We start from the raw sequence: 17,050 nt of genomic DNA, 5'->3' as shown, positions 1-17,050 counted from the left end.
TATAAAGCTCGCAAATAAAAAGTCACGACGCTGAATGCATTTTAAATGCGTTTTTATTTAAATATGTCGCCTACGAATATGTATAGACACACATTCTAGGGTACGATAGTGACAATCATGAATATTCTAATTGGGCTCCGGCCCTCGTTCCTTTTGGGACAGCTCGAAAAAATCAAATACAAAATACGACCCTAACCGCCACCCCCTATATTAACCCCCTTATATTTCTCGTTCTGTCCCTCGGTCGGACTGTCCTAATTACAAGACCCCTTGGTTTTACGTGCCTATGGATATCGATGGAAGAATTCATGTGGATTTAAACATGTGAGCCCACACACATAATTTCAATAAAAAATATAGTAGATAGCAAAAATTATTTATCCTTGTAAAACTAAATTTATTTTTTAGATTTATTAGATTTGTCTGTTTAGTATAAAAATAGCTATATGTAAAAAAATTAACTTTTTCAATATAAAATAGCAAAAATGTACTAAAATATTTAATTATTGCGTTATGACACAGTTTAATTAAATACGTAAATAAAAAAGTATAAAGACTATATTTGTTTTAAAAATAATAAAGCATACTACCAGTGCTTTAATCGGTACTACTAATCAGTATAACAATTCAGTAGGCACGATAAAAAAATACTATGATAAATTACTTTAAATAAAAATCTCTTCTAGTTATGAAAAATACTGCAGCTGCTCAATAATACCTTGAAAAAATAAGTAATCTCTAAGATTTCAGCAATTGAAAAGTGTTTTCTCTTTATAGTAAATTATTTTTGTCTATCGATCATGAATATAGGAATGAATAAAACAAAAAAGAGCATATTTTGGCCATATATTATATAATTCAGCGGTACATGGAAGGAAAAATTAACTATCTGCGTTTTTGTAATACATAAAGAAACAATACACAATTATATTTTAATAGTTGGTTGATTTGTTATAATTATATAAATCGAAAAAATATATTTTTCTTAAGATATTATAATTTTTTATGATATTATGAAGCAAAAAAAATATTTCACGGTTGGACAAATATTTAAATGACGAATAGTTAAAAATACCGGCGTATATATTTGCTCTTTAAATTGTCAATAAACTGTAAAAAGATTTAATTAAAAAAATATGTCACTACTGTAATACAAATTATATGCTAAGTAAAACTTTTTGTTATAGCATCAATAAATATATTTGTTTAGGATAGTCATCTCGTTCCGTAAATTTCTTACTCTGCAGTAATTGCTAATAAAAAAAATGTTTCCTGACATTCATTATCTGTTTGAGAGAATTGATTTGATTTTTTCACGGCATTTGCTTCTTCTTTTTAAACTGGTCCCTCTTAATTTCAACGCTAATCGATTTTCATCTACAGTGATATATATTATTCAATTTATTTGATATAAATTATTTAAGACTAAAAACGCATAACTATATACACACGGTAATAATTAAATACATGCGTTTTACTTAGTATAATTATTTATACATATTGGCAATAAATAAATATAAATAAATCCAGTTTGTCTTAAAAAATAGAAACTTTAATAATGTCTCTTTTGGTGCATCAATTATCATAATGACTTTTTAGCATATTTTGAATGCTATTTAATAATTATTTTACTCAGTTTTTCAATGCTACACTTATATTATTTAATATGATATAATATATTTTTGTAGTTTAAAAAAGATATATGTATATATCATTAATTTCTATAAATAAATCTGATGACTATAAGCGTAACTTGTAACAATAAAATACTGAAAGTTCGGTAACATACTCAAAAATTTTATTTTAACGGTTCATTTAAAAGTCATCCTGAAAATCTCTAGAATTACTACGATGATAAAAATATCACTTTGAACTAAAGCGATCATAACATATAAAATATATCAAACAGCAAACTTTTTATTAAGCATTTTCAAAGCATCTCGTCTATAAATTTGTAGAATGTTTTACACAACTGAGATACGCTATGTACCATAACATAATTCAAAACGAGCGTCAATAAAAAATATATTGTTATGTAAATATGTCGCATAATATTTTTATTAGTTGAATTCGCGTAAAATAAACAATGATTTATACGCTGAGCAATATTACGCTTTTTATATAGCAGTACTTAATTAAATATTTTTTACGGTCTTCCCTTCGCACCCACTCATAGTCAGAAAGTTTTTTTTAAATCCTGACACGAATCTTCCATAACCATAAGTAGCCCGAGGATTAATTATTTTTCGCGAAAACCTATTAAAGGCAAGGATTAAATTCATAATGCAAAACTTTGTTGAAATCTCGAAAGTACGATCATTAAAAGTTAAAAGATATAAGGGATGACATCCACCCGTATTTCGGCGAAATCGCATTTCTTTCCATCGGTCGGGCTTAATAATTTCACAGGATTATTGATTTATGCGGGATTAAGCGGGCGAAATTATTTCTCTAAGAAAATTTTAACGTTAGTACCCAATCGAAGAAGATTCAAACTCCAATAACAAACTATTTTTTGACCATTGAAAAAAAATGGACGGCCAGTGTGTGTTTTTCTTTTGTACGAATCGCTCGACCCTTTCATACGCGAATCTTATCAAACAAAATTTCAAAGAGCGTTTATTCTACGTGCTAGGGGGTGGGTTTAACAAGAATAAACTAACCCCGAAACTTACACTGGAGAGAAAAAAGCTGCAATCAAACTTCTCACATAAGAATCTATAGAAAATGTTTTGAGGACTAGAGTTCGATTTTATCCGCGCTTTCGAGTGGAAATACAAGGAACAAAATCAAAGTTGAAGACGTTTATTACAACAAACAGCTCTCTAAACACATAAATGCTTCGTTTGAGCACTACCATTTAAAAACACGTTCAACATGCAATATATATTTGCACATTAAGAATCTCAGTTCCGTATACAATTTATATAATATGAAATAGTATATCAGCACTATAAATTAATATATAGAATTCGTGACATCATTTATAAAATTTTCCATATTCAGTATCGATCCGATGTGTCATTTGGTGAGGATATAATCTATTTTTATTATTTCCAATTTCATGTTTTGTGCGTCGGAATGAAGTCATTAAAAGTTAGTCGATCGTCACTTACACACTGACCGCTTTTACGTGCTAACACTTTCGAATAAACGTAGGGCGTGTGATTCCCTACCGAGAGGGCAAAATATCTTTTGTTTCGTAACAAAGTAGGGACGATGAGATACTTCTCAATAGAGGAGCACGCACTTCATTCCTGAGATAAGGGCCAACTTCCTAACACCGTCTTGTAGTATTCACTCACCCTGCTACTGCCTAACGATATTAACCTGCTATTGAAAGTATATAAATATATAGGTACCTTATATTACGATGTACTCTACAATAAATACTACAATTCACAAAGTTTGACTTGTCTCGCTGAAAACGCGCAAATGAAATACAGAAGGTTTTATAAATCAACGAAGCTTTTAAAAATAATAATATTCACTATGTATGACTTTTGCTTGGAATAGATAAATCGTCAGTCCTTATCTACCAGTATATATATATTTTTATATAATATAGATATATAATGAAAACGGTTATATTGAAATTTTATTAATTAAATTACAATTTACTCGTATTATAATGAAACAGCATTAGATCATAATTAGAGACTGTCATTTTCTGACAGCCATTTTATTTATTTTTTTCATGAATAAATATATTTTGAATACTAAAATATTAAACTAATGATAAAATATGTTAAGCAAAAAAAAACGCGATTTTATGACTACTTCATTAATGTAGTATTTAAATATTGTACGTCATGGAAATACAAAGCTATAGTTTTTTATTAACGATTAATACAATATATACCTAATATATGTATATTTCATGACAATGGCGAATGCGTCATTCTCATCAGTAAATAATTATCGAAGGCTTTAATAACGAGCAATATTTATGCAAAATAATAGTTTTTGCACAGCAAGTGATTTTTTTAAAATTTAAAAATATAATACATGAAAAAGTTGCCAGTTATTTAAATGAAATATTTTTCTATACCCTAAATCTATTGAACAAAACTCAATTAGTAGTTCTTTTATGCTTTTGAAGAATTCAGGTTTACATAGAACTGTTTTATGAAAAGCATTTTTTTGCTAAGGCAAAAACACATAGGTAACTAAAGCAATGATTCTATCTGACAATAAAAAGTGATGTATTGATTTGTAAAATTTTGTCTTAAGCGGAATATCCAAAACATATTTATTTCTAGTCAGGTGAAAATATTACTACGCAACAAAAACATTGCTTGTGCCATAGAATTTTCAACACTAACCCATCATAGACTCAATAGATTATAGTGTTTAAAAATACAATATAACTATAAATTTAGTATTTCAATATTTTTGAGCTTAAAACGAATATTAAAAAGTATTCAGATTGTGCAGAACTTTAGGGACTACCATTTAGTCAAAATTTTTGGACCTTTATTATTTTTCAATGCAAATAATTTAAACGCAAGTTAAAAATAAAATAAATAGATAAAAAATATACGTAGGGAAGTATCTTTTTGCCCATATATTTTAGTTTTTCTGGCTTAGTGAAATATATCTTTTTATCAACATATGTATCTTTCTCTATAATTCACAACTAATAAACCTACTATTATAATAAGTAATTTACGATAACACACGACTGAATTTTAAGGCAGTGATTATAATATTTAATTATATATTACGAAGCGAAGGGAAAAAAGCAATTTCCGACAATTACCATATAACAACGACAATAAAATTAAACGGTCATTTTCCAACAAATTTGCTTTAGAACTTATGCGTTTTGTTCTTACCGAAAGTTTCATCAATCGTAAAAATAAGCCACAGCAGGCAGCTAAGTCATTTAATTCAATTTATGCGGCTCTTATTCTACGGTAAATATATACATACATATTCGAGTGTATATAATATATAAATATAGCAAGCGGATATATATTTGAGGTTGCAATTTTACGACGGAACATGTCGCGCTGCCTGATATTAAAATTCGTTTAATATTAATACGCATATAAAAGAGATTGTCAGATATGGAAAACAGCAATATATGAAAATATAATTCTTGGAGGCGTATTTCGATATTACATCCTTTTTATTGTAAGCCCCTATTTATAAAACGTTCTTCTATAATACACATACTCTGTGAAACGCGTTAGTTGATTGTGAGTTAATATAATATTAATATTTATTATAATACATTCTGTTTTTAATAATTTAATTTTAGTTTTAATAATATTAAAATTATAAAATATGCACTAATAAAAACGGTCCTTGACCGTTATACTAGCTCTGTTATTTTTTTCCCTTGAGTGAAGATTCTGCTGCTTTGTTATTAAATACAAACTTCTCCGAAATTTGCATCGAGTGTTGTTTTAGCAACTTTCTTTCGTCTACCGTATACTTACAAGTCCTATACGAAGCGTGTGTTGGCGTCTACCATCTCCCGTATCTGCCCTTGAGTTGTCCTTGAGTTCGAACTCTCTTCGCAGCCTCACAAACGTTCCGTCCGCTTAAAATCACATCAAAAGCGTATTTCTGTCCGAAATTATCCGAAATTAGGGATTTTTCCCTTTCACTAGAGCGGGTCGTATATGTCTATATGATCATATACCTTTATAACGATGACACGAAAAACGGTTCGTTAGCTCAAATCATAGACAATCGAAGGAAACTGCAATGCGATCTCTTTATTTACAATTCTTGAAGCTGGTGAAATTTCGCTCGGATATATTTGATCGGAACACAGAATCATCTACCGTATCGTATCGGGAGAAAAGGCTCGGCACGGGGGAGATAGCTTCGTTTTCAATCGCTGACTGAACACACTGTTTGCAAAGTATTTTCTTTTTTTGTTCGAATGCAGCCACCCTCGTTCAATATATGTCATTTGAATCCACCCCGCAGCTGTGAAAGCTCCGCTTTATGTGATTTATAAAGCACCATTCACGCGTTGACCGATCGAAAATTGTACTATTTTTTCCATGGATATATAAATCTAACAATTAAATCAGATCATTGTTACAAATTTATAAATCTTGTATCGATAAGAATATGTTATTATATAGAAGTACGCAACAATCAAAACTTGCTATGTCCATCATTGTACAGTATAAACACGCACCCTGTGTCAATACGCACTCTGTTTGTGAACATAAGCAAATACAAATGCACGAGCAAGACAAATGTTTGTGTGGACATATCGCGTTATGATGGTTACGCACTAACTCCAATTACCTAATTAAGTTATCCTGTTCTACCTGACTTACATATGTTTACTTATAGGCACATATAAATTTGTCTATGGTATTGAAATACATTAATAAATACGTTCTATATTCAAAACTAAAAATCTATTTAAATTCATTTCATACTACTCAAACATTTGTTTGCAAATTTAACCCTAAATTGGTGGTTTATACCGTAATTTAGTCCTCAAATGCCCAAATGTGGCCATATTACTGGCCGTGGATGTTTTGACAAAACCCCAACGGCTATGGTAAACATAAAACGCGCATTATGAAAATTCAAAACTAAACAATGTTTGAGTTAATTGAAAAATCTCAAAAAAATATTTAATTTTAATTTAATAGTATCTTCGAGAGATAATATTTTTATACGTATATGTTTATTAAAATCAAAGCAAGGGTTGCATCTCTCCAGGGTCGATCCATTCATGATAATGCCCGAGGCAAATCAAAGTTTTTGACCCTCTTTTCGTACAATAATAAAGATTATTTTATGTTCGACATTCAAAAACAAGGAATCAGTAATATGAAAAATATTGGTAATGTATTTTCATTCTAAAATATATTGCTTTATACATACATATATTCCATAACCTTTACTATACATATATATATAGTATATATTTATAGTATACATATATCTGATATATTTTAAGATTAAATAATTTCAATGTTTTTATATCAAGCTAATAAATTAAATATATGTACAATAGGAGCAATTGAAATTCGTAAATATGATTTTGCTAGCAAGTTGGGAATTAAGTAATTTTAAATGAATTTATGTATATATACATATATCAATATAATATTCTTACCTGAGAAAATGTATAGTTTATTTATATTCTTATTATATGATTTTAAATGTAATTTTATTGATTAGAATTATGATTTTTTATTTAAATCTAGCCACTCGATAAAAATATAATATTTATCCATGACTTTTATAAAATTTGGTGAAAAATGTAAATAGATAATATAGATTTTGGTAATGCAAATATACTTAGGCAGTCAAAAAGCTAAAAAAGTATGTTCTCGTATAAAGCATATTACCAATAAATACCAAAATGAAAAAGAGTTACTGTTTCAATTTTTTTAATTTTATGACAATTAATTTATTGAAAAATCACAGTTAGTAGTCACTTTTTATGTGGGTCGCGATACTCGTAATTATTTAATATTATTAATTTAAAAAAAAATTTCCTTACCTAATTAATAGGCTGATTTTTCATCAGCCATAAGTTCATTAAATAGCAAATAGACATATTGCAATTGCCGCAATGGAGTTTCTTAGGCTTTTTTTTAGAGCAGCATATTATTTCATCAGTTGAACTATGTTTTTGCTAATATAAATTTATAGCTACCGGTGAAAATGTATTCAGAAATGATTTCACTGGTAATACATATTCACTGTAACGGTTGAGTGGTTTTTTTATTGCCCACACAAGAATTGTGGAAAAAAAAATTCGAGCAGTATTAGGATAATATAGAAATGTATTTTTAATATATTGTAGTACAAATATGATATATAACGAACACACTAAAATATATAAATGTTTGAGCTTTCAAAGAATATTATATGGGTATAACTCATACATTTCCATTACTTTCTTACCTATAAATATTGACGTAAACACCGACTGTGATTTCTGAATCAAGTCATAATATTATTTTACAAAATCAAAAATTCCTAGCACACATAGTTTTGAGAACACGATATCTGCGGTAGTTTTAATAAAAAAAAATCAAATTGTCTTAAAAATGTACTCGGTTAGCAAAATATTTTTACAAAAAAATAGATTGTAAAAATTAAGAAAAAAATGTATCTGATTCTTGCGACTAGTGCTGGAATTTTTTTATTTATTTATTGCACTTTTTTATTTTTTAAGTTACTTATAATTAGTGTTTTTATTTTGTAAACTTTGTATTTTGAGACATTTTTGATATTTTTTGAGTAATAATTGGAAACATGTCACAAATTGCAATATTTTCTGCGCCCCCATCGCGCGCGCCGCATTTTCTTTCGCCGAACACATCGCACCTTGACAGCCGCCGCGTGCTTCCTAAATAATTAACGCAATATACGGGCCATCGATTTATCCGCGGGGTGGGGGGGCGCTGGGGGCGGCGCGGGAGCGAGGGTGGGGGCACCACGCACGCGATTGGTCCGCGCCGCACGCAGCTGCGTGCCCCCCGCCCCGCCGCGCCGCCACTGTCTAGCGCGCCGCCACCGACGCCGCAGTTGCACTCCGCGCGCCGTTACTGACGGAGCGTGTCGACACGCGGAAAAACACTCTCACAACACACAACTTTCCGAGCGACGAAAATATAACGCGCAGCTGAACTTACGCGAGCACGCGCGCTTCCGCACGGGAACGAAAAACTTTTCACGCCGCCGCGCGTAACTCGCACACCTTTAACTTTTTTCACCCGAAAGTGGAACATAAAATCATCCATATGGTTCATCTGGTGGAAATTTTCCGTTCGGCGAAAGTTGAATACTCGCCGTCGGTTATTGTAAGTATTGCACAAATTTTATTTACGAGTGATATCGATGGTGCGGCATATTCAAAAATCGCACCCAAACAAACGTCTCGAAAGTCGTTAAAATAAATAAAATTTTATCTTCATTGCGTACTTTGAAGGTTGCTCGAATTTATTATTCGTTAAAAGTGTACACTATTTTTATGCGCGAGCTTTAAAGTCAGTTCAAAAGTGTGATGCTTTTATAGTCTGCCCGCTCGTCTTAGTTGCCGGAGCGCGATATAGTTTGTTCGTCGCCCACCGTGGCGCCACTTGTCGGAAAACTCAGGTGAAGCACGTGAATTTATCACGTTATCAACAACGGCAATAAATAATAATAAATAAATAATCTGTATTTTATAAATATACACATACGTATGATTTTTATCTTGTATTTATATTTCAAAGAATAAATAAGTAATAAATTATTCTAAGTACAATAAAATTTTAAATGAGTGATTTAAACAATAAAAAAATAAAATAAAATAATTAAATAAATTCTATAAAGAAATAACGGCCAAAAAGAAGTGTAAATTATTTAGTTCAAAATTTTTAGAATAATACAAATTAATGCGATTTTGCGTTAAAGTGACATTGCTAAGTGGTTAACATAGCAAAATATAACAAAAAACATCTCAAAAACAATATTAAATGTTTAAAAAAAAATATTATTTAATTAGTCATAAAAGTTTACATAGGTGAAAAGTGAAATTTAAAGGAATTTTTATCATTTTGTTAAGTATGATAATTAATAATTATTGCTATCTAAAATATAAAAAAATAAGAAATTTTGACAAATCCATTGTCACTTAGTGCAACATTTCAAATTAGAAAAAAAATTATGTGTTTGAACCTGTCAAAAAAAATTGTATGATTAATTAAACTATGAAATAGGTATTTTGTTTCTTATCTTAATATTGCAATATATTCAGGCATAATATAATAGTATAAAATATATTTTATAAACTAACAAAAATCAAATGAATACAAATAGAAATTATTTCTTAAAATTGTAAATTGTATGATATTAAAATTTCAAAAAATACGAACAGACAAATAATTTATTGCATAACAGTAAAAATGTTGATAAATCAATAACTGTGCTTCTTAACAAGCATCAGTCAAAAGTTAAAATATCTATCTTCTTGTTTTATCTGGCCTTAAAAATGTATACAGCTTATAATTTTTATTTCATTAATATAATAATCGTTTATGTGTTTAAATAGATTTTGTGTTTATTTAAAATTGACCGTACTTTTTTAATGCAATTTTTGTTACTTTTTTTTCCGAAATCTCATAATTCCAGAATAAGCAAAAAGTGGTTAATCAAAGATATGTAGTGTTTTTTTATTCTTGGTTTTTTATGATATTTCATCCGATGACAAATTTCGAAAAAAAAATGTAAACATAAACCTATTGATCGACTTTATTATGCTCGTATATATTATGTCTTTCTATATACTTTTTCTTCTTTTTCTGTGATTAGTTTTGAGAAAATCCCGCCGTGGAAAATCACAACATTCCGACCTAATCCGGGCACGTACATCCAGAGCCGAAAGTAATAATGGCGAGGTTAAGCCCGGTCTCGCCGGCTCAGCTGTCTGAATGATTGAGGCTTTTGTTTTGTTTTTTTCTTCTTTCATTCTGGTTCGCCCTGCCCTTCCTAAGCCCATGGGTGGGCTAAACTCATAACTGCGGACCTGGACGCGTCGCAGCCGTCTACGGTAGTTCGGTGATCAAATTAGTTCCCAGAAGCCGGCGCCTAAGTGCTCGCGCTTACGCGAAAGCCGAAAATGCAATTTGCCCAATGTATTTCCGGGATAATTCGAACCAATTTTTGCGGTCGAGGCTTTCAGGGCTTTGCGACTGTGTGATATACACAGTGTTCCCGTGTCCGTGTGAAACGCTGTAAAATAAATGTTTAATACGCCCTAATATTAAATTATGTTTTTTTTATAATTTTTATTGAAAATATTATTAATTTAGCATTGGCATTACTCATTATAAAATTTATAAATTTATAAAATTTTAGCTTGTTACAAAAAAAATTATTATCTCACTCTTGAGTTTTATAAGTAGTAATAAATACATGTTCATAATTTTTTTATATATTTAGATATTAAATAATTCTGAACATACAATTTTACATTAACGTGTCATTTGGTTTATGTACTTGTCTCCCTTTTATAACTGGGGTAGTCAATATTTGAAACTGAACGAATTGGGTCATTATCCTGACAAAGAAAAATCACGTCTAGGGATTGTAATATCGGTAGGATTGATACTGGTATTGCGGCAAAAATCGACTTTTGGTAATACGAGTATTAAAAATAAAATTATGGTAGTACCAAATTTTTTTCAAATCCGTACATTTTTCTTAAAATTTTTAAAATGCCTATATTTATATATTTCTTATCCTATTTTAAGCTCCATGTTTTATTAATCAATTTTATTTACTTTTAAAATGTATTTAATACAAGATTTTATTAGAAACATATTAATAAAAAATATTTCTGTAATATTTTATAATATTATTTGACTAGATCTTGTCCGATAACAAATAAAAATATTTTTACTACAGTAAATTTATTTGTAAAGCTAAAAATGTAACTATTGATTTTAAGTATTATTTAAAAATATTTACTTGAAATTCATAGATGTTTCCTTACATAGTAAATTGATCCCTGACTTTTTTCGGTATTTTAATACCACTGTACAAAATATCTTATTTAATTAATTACTATATAAGTAATAATTTTTCTTCTAATTTGATTTTTTTTATTTTCAAGTAATATTAAAATACATATTTATAATAAATATAACTATCTTAGTTAATTATTAAAGGATGTTTCTTGGTCTACTTAACATTAGTTTTTGATAAAATATAATTTTAATATTATATTCTTAAAAAAAAACATTATTATTAAAACTAAAACAATTCTTGTTAAATAAATATTTTGCCAAGATTATTTAAGTCTTGAAGAAGCTTCAGTTTCTTTATCTAGAACGATGTAGCTAGAATCTTTTATCAAATGACTTCCACCCATATAACTGCAATGGAGAAGCTTAAAAGAAACGACATTTTTTTCATTTTAGATGAGAAAGAACGAGAGATAATTCTATATATGGATACATATATAATTTAATTGCTTCTTGACTTTGTAGGAGCAAATGTAGATCTCTATAAATTATTCATGATATTAAAGTACACGTTGTATAATGTGTCTCTATAATCTACATTGTATACAATTTATAAATATAACTCAGCTAAATTACGCCCTAGTTAACAATCATATATTTCTATGTATGTGTGTGTGAGTAGTTAATTCGCAATTGAGGCGATTTTCCGCCTAGGGAGGTTCCATCCCCGAATTAGCACTAATCAAATCTGAGAGGTTCTTTTTTATTATTCGCAGCATCTGTTCCTTCGAGATGGGGGAGAACGGATGAGATGATGGTGGCACCGCCCCCATCTCTCCATAGCGAGATTCGATGACATACGACGCGCCAGATTCAGACTTTGCTTCAGAAGTTATCCAAAGTTGCAATTTATTTCATTCAACGCCATCATGTTTCAATTATCCTTTTGTGTAAATGTAATTAGTCGGCGGAGGCCGCCTCGTAAAATATCGCCTCGGAATCTTCCGTTATAATAAATTTCAGCGTAAGCCCAGGACTTGGACTTATGGACGTGCAACTTTCATTCCACGAGGAGATACGTAGTGTATAGCCGCATCACATGGAAGCTGGGAGACTAATGGAATAAAACATTTTCTATCTAAGCCGCGGCTCATTGGTCGTGCCCGGAAAACTAAACGCTCTAATTAGTGGCGCTTACGTCGATGCATGTGATACAACCTCCCTTCCAAACCTTTTCGTTTTCATTAGACGGCATAAAAAAACAAAAAGTGCCGCAGCTTGCCGGACGTAAAAAAATTAACTTGGTTGTAGCATTGGTTACTATAGATACCTTATATGTAGGGACGGTTGAAAAAACAGTTGGATTTTTTTTAAAACGCTTAGGAAAAAAGTGCATTTTGTGTTTTTGGCATTGCAGACATTCGTGTACGATTAGCTTGTAACCAACGAAATGCAGAGAAACTTTTGAACGTTTACAAATTGCTTTAGGGATTATTTTGCAAATTCGTATTTGTTTACCTTTGGCATCGTGCATGGATTTATATAAAAAATGGTATTAAATACAAGTTACTTCTTATATTATAATGAAAATACAAAGTAGCAAGCATAATATGTTCAATAATGAATACATTTAAGTATATTTCATAAATAATAAACAATCTACTATACTTGATTAAAAAATAACAAAAAAAATTGATGACATTTTTTACAATATATTTTTTATCAAATAATCAAAATATTTTACTATAAATATAATAATACATATATACTAAGACAGGAAAGTAGCTTATTAAATTAAAACCATCATTAAAAATAATTAACATTTTTTTTAATATTATTAAATTCTTTTGGATCCTTTTGCAAGCTTTAAGACTTTTTTACAAATTAAAAATTTATCTGTAGGTCTTTAACTAAGCAAAAACAATTATATAATAAACTTTTGATGAACTGCTATTTTAATAAAAAAATTTAACTTTTGCTATATTTTGCTTCGCAGGGCGAAATTTCAAAATAGCCTATGCTAGTTTTTTCGAAGTATTCTTGAACACATTTATGTGTATTACTTATATACAGTAATTCATAAATAGTAATACTTTTAACAGCAACTAGAATTTTTTTTTTAATTTTGATGATTTTATTGCTACTTGGAGCAACAATTCGAAATGTTAAAAAATAACATTAACATTTTCTTTGCAAACCTGTCAGAAAATAAATTATTTATAATAGATAATTTGACAAAAAAACTTACAGGAGATAAAAAAATGACCTGATAAATCTAAATTCTTTATAATAAAACAATGTTAGTTATAGAGTATTGTGTCCTTACTGTAATTAATAATTAAATATTTTTTTGAGATTTACTTCATAATTATTATTTAAGAATTTAAAATCTTACCAAATATCGTGAGTCGCCGTTTTATTATCTCGTTGTAGGCTATCGATTATATTTTCACTATGTCTCTTTTATATAATACATAGCTTAAACGTGCGTATATTTATATGTGCCAGTTTAACGAATAAATCCTTTGACGTCGCTCAAAAAGGGCATCCTCCGCCTACGCTACTAGTACTCCTTGGCAAATTCGGTTACGAGCCCATCGAGCCAAACATTTTTGGGCATATTTATCGAGCTGCCCGTAAAAAATGGAGTGCGCGCCTATCGTCAATAACGCTCGAATAATTTCTCCTTTTATGTCGATATTTACCAGCTTCATGCGATAACCCTAATTAAATGTCGGAATAGCGTCAACCGGAAAACTTGGACGCTCGTTTGGGCAACTTTAAAAAAATATATTGTGTAGCGTAATATACTTACAAGAGTATCTTGTGACATATAAAATGTCAGATTTTATACATCATAGATACTATTATAATATTTTTCAGAAAAATATATAATAAAATGGAAAAAGCCACGTTCAAATTGCGACTATACATTATAGATATATATTGGTTTTCATATCCTTTACATTATTTTCTTCACTATTTGACCATATACAATATTTTAGTATAGCTTTGTTATCATAAGATAAACAAAAAATCAACACATTATTTCTTAAAAATCGAGCATATGTGTTCTATATTATCAGTTTTGTTGTACTTCATTTTTTTATACTTTGAGGGTTAGTTTGATTGACAAACAAAAACAAAGCTTTTTCCTCGAATATTGTGAAATTAATAATTTGCAACTAAAATTATTAATTTGACAATATTACGACTTGATTGTTGTATATTTTGAAGCTATACAATTGGATAAATTTTAGATTATTCTAAAATAAACGTCGATTTTTGTTGAGACAACAAATCACTTTTAAAATTTTATTTTTATTTTAATTATTAAAAATATAATTTTATCAGGAAGATATAAACTTTTCCTACCTATGAGTCTAGAGAATAAGGTGAATGAAATAAAATCTTTCAGCCATGTTTCTTAATGTTATCGAGAGTCAATTTTCTTATATCGGGACGCGTATTGTCATGTTGTAAAACAATTGGACTTTTGGCTTATCCTTTTTGTTTACATTAATGTGCACAACGGTCCAGCTAATCATAATAAAAGCATGGTGTTATTGTTGAATCAGTTTAAGAGTTTAGCAATACACAATTGTTTGCATTATTACCATACAAACAAAATACATTTTTTACAGTGAGCTTAAGGATAAGTTTTGCTTCTTGAATTTTCGCTAACTACTCATAACAGCCTTTTATTATCTCTAGTTATCAAATGATCGAGAAAAGACTACTAGCTAAAAGATTCAGAAGCTCTTGGGATATGTTTTTTTCGCTTGAATAGTGTGGAGCTCATACACCTTATCTCCAAGCCTTCCCAATCTGCTTAATGTGTATATTGTTGAATCGCATTGCTATAATTTTTCGGTCAGCTGATTTATAGTTTGAGTATCATCGTCTATCTTTGGTGGTCTCCAACATCCAGGACTATTGATATCGTAATTTTCCGTTTAATTTGTTAAAATTATCAATGACATTATTGAATATATAATAAATCATTAATCTTATAAATGTTTTTAGTAGCCGTAGTTGACGATTAATAGTTTTAAATTCATGTAACTGAATATTTAGTTGGTAAAAATTTTACATGGTAAATTTGCGAACTCTTTTTTTAAATAATGGAATGTTTCAACGAATTTTCAAAAACCAAAATTATGAACATTGGCGATTGTTTGATTGTTAAATATATTTAACTTTTAATTACAACTGCTTTATATTTTTCTTTATTTTTAATTGTGTAATTTTATGTAATTAATGTAAGTGTATCATACCTATGTAAATAACTAATATAATTGTAAAATATTTTTAAAACATGATATAATATATATATACGTAAATATATTATATTATATATACAGACATTTTTTTATGTATATTAAATTATTATTTTTTATACATATCTGATCAGAATTTTTAATGTTTGAAATTTTCACTGTGCGCAATTTTTGTTTGCGCAATATTCACTAAACCGTCTACATAATATACTTATTCAATGATTTAGTAATTCGCAAGAAGTACAATACATACTCGGTATTATTTTGCGATTTAATTTAAATAATGTCATATAATAAATTTTCATAGTAGTATATAAAACTAAATTCAGCAGTTTAAGTTTTTAAAACTGGTAAATTAAGTATTTTCAAAAACATATTTTAAACTTTAAATGGCAAAAATGATATCTGTTAAATTTTATAAATATATTGTGTGAAGAAATTTTATTATTAAATTATTTTTCTAAAAATATTTCACATGCGCCACGCTGACATAATAAATTATATGTCTGTGTACGTATTATACATCTGTATAAAAGTACGTGTAAACAAATTTCCAATGCTTTTTTCCGATTCATTTCTCCGCATTTACTTTTATTGTGCCCGTAACCGAACACGGCCATATCAGTGTGCAAATAAAAACCTTAAATTATGTTTACTCCGTGAATTGATGGCGTATGTGTGTATTACGTTTACATACGAATACGCCATGCTGCGTATACGTATTATATAATACCATGCATCTACCCTCTTTCACATATATTACATATGTACACACACACAATATTGATTTCGCGTAAAAGATTTTTAAGCAATTTAAATTAATGTTTCGCATTACATTAATGACCCATCAAATTAAACCTATAACCGTCATGTCGGCATGTACACTCGTTCTGAAATTTTGTCAAGTTTTTCGACATGTCATACCCTTGTCATGTACAGCCATCTCCTTTGGTTCGTTTTATAGGTACTTCATGCTACGTAAGAAAATCTATACATCCGATCTTTTATACATGCCATACATGGAAATGTTGGAAGGCGCGCATAAAAAACGCCTTCCCGACTCCCATATTCATAATACATCATATAAACATTCAATCTGATATTATGAACCGATAGATGAAATATAAATTTATATTAACGACATAAATAAGATGTCATTTATCCGTTAATTGTATGCACGTGTGCGATTGCTAATTATGTCTAAGCGATTTGTTTTCACGATACGTTAGACCCATTAAAAGACAGATATATAAAAGAGTACTTTATAGTGGCTTTATTTTTTTTCTGCAAAAGCTTAACAATTAAAACTTAACGGTGCACGTA

At 29.2% G+C, this 17,050-nt stretch overlaps 1 protein-coding gene across 9 annotated transcripts in view; it reads left to right on the top strand.

Moving 5' to 3' along the window:
* Window positions 1–17,050, top strand: part of bru3 (CUGBP Elav-like family member bruno 3) — a 731,908-nt gene that overhangs the window by 523,040 nt on the left and 191,818 nt on the right. For 2 of the 9 annotated variants that reach the window (XM_088194160.1, XM_088194157.1), the window contains exon 1: window positions 8,567–8,801. The exons of 6 other annotated variants lie outside the window; for them this stretch is intronic. In XM_088194160.1, the coding sequence (XP_088050286.1) occupies window positions 8,742–8,801 (60 nt within the window). In that variant the 5' untranslated portion in view covers window positions 8,567–8,741. Of the gene's footprint in view, window positions 1–8,566; window positions 8,802–17,050 lie in introns of those variants that run through there. One more of the 9 variants, XM_088194162.1, reaches the window with a different exon arrangement.

This window comes from Plectrocnemia conspersa, unplaced genomic scaffold, assembly GCF_051122295.1.
Source record: "Plectrocnemia conspersa isolate PC_06_02 unplaced genomic scaffold, ASM5112229v1 ptg000010l, whole genome shotgun sequence".
Lineage (NCBI taxonomy): Eukaryota > Metazoa > Arthropoda > Insecta > Trichoptera > Polycentropodidae > Plectrocnemia > Plectrocnemia conspersa.
The sequence above is the reverse complement of the archived record's forward strand: the minus strand, read 5'-3'. Positions and strand labels throughout refer to the sequence as shown.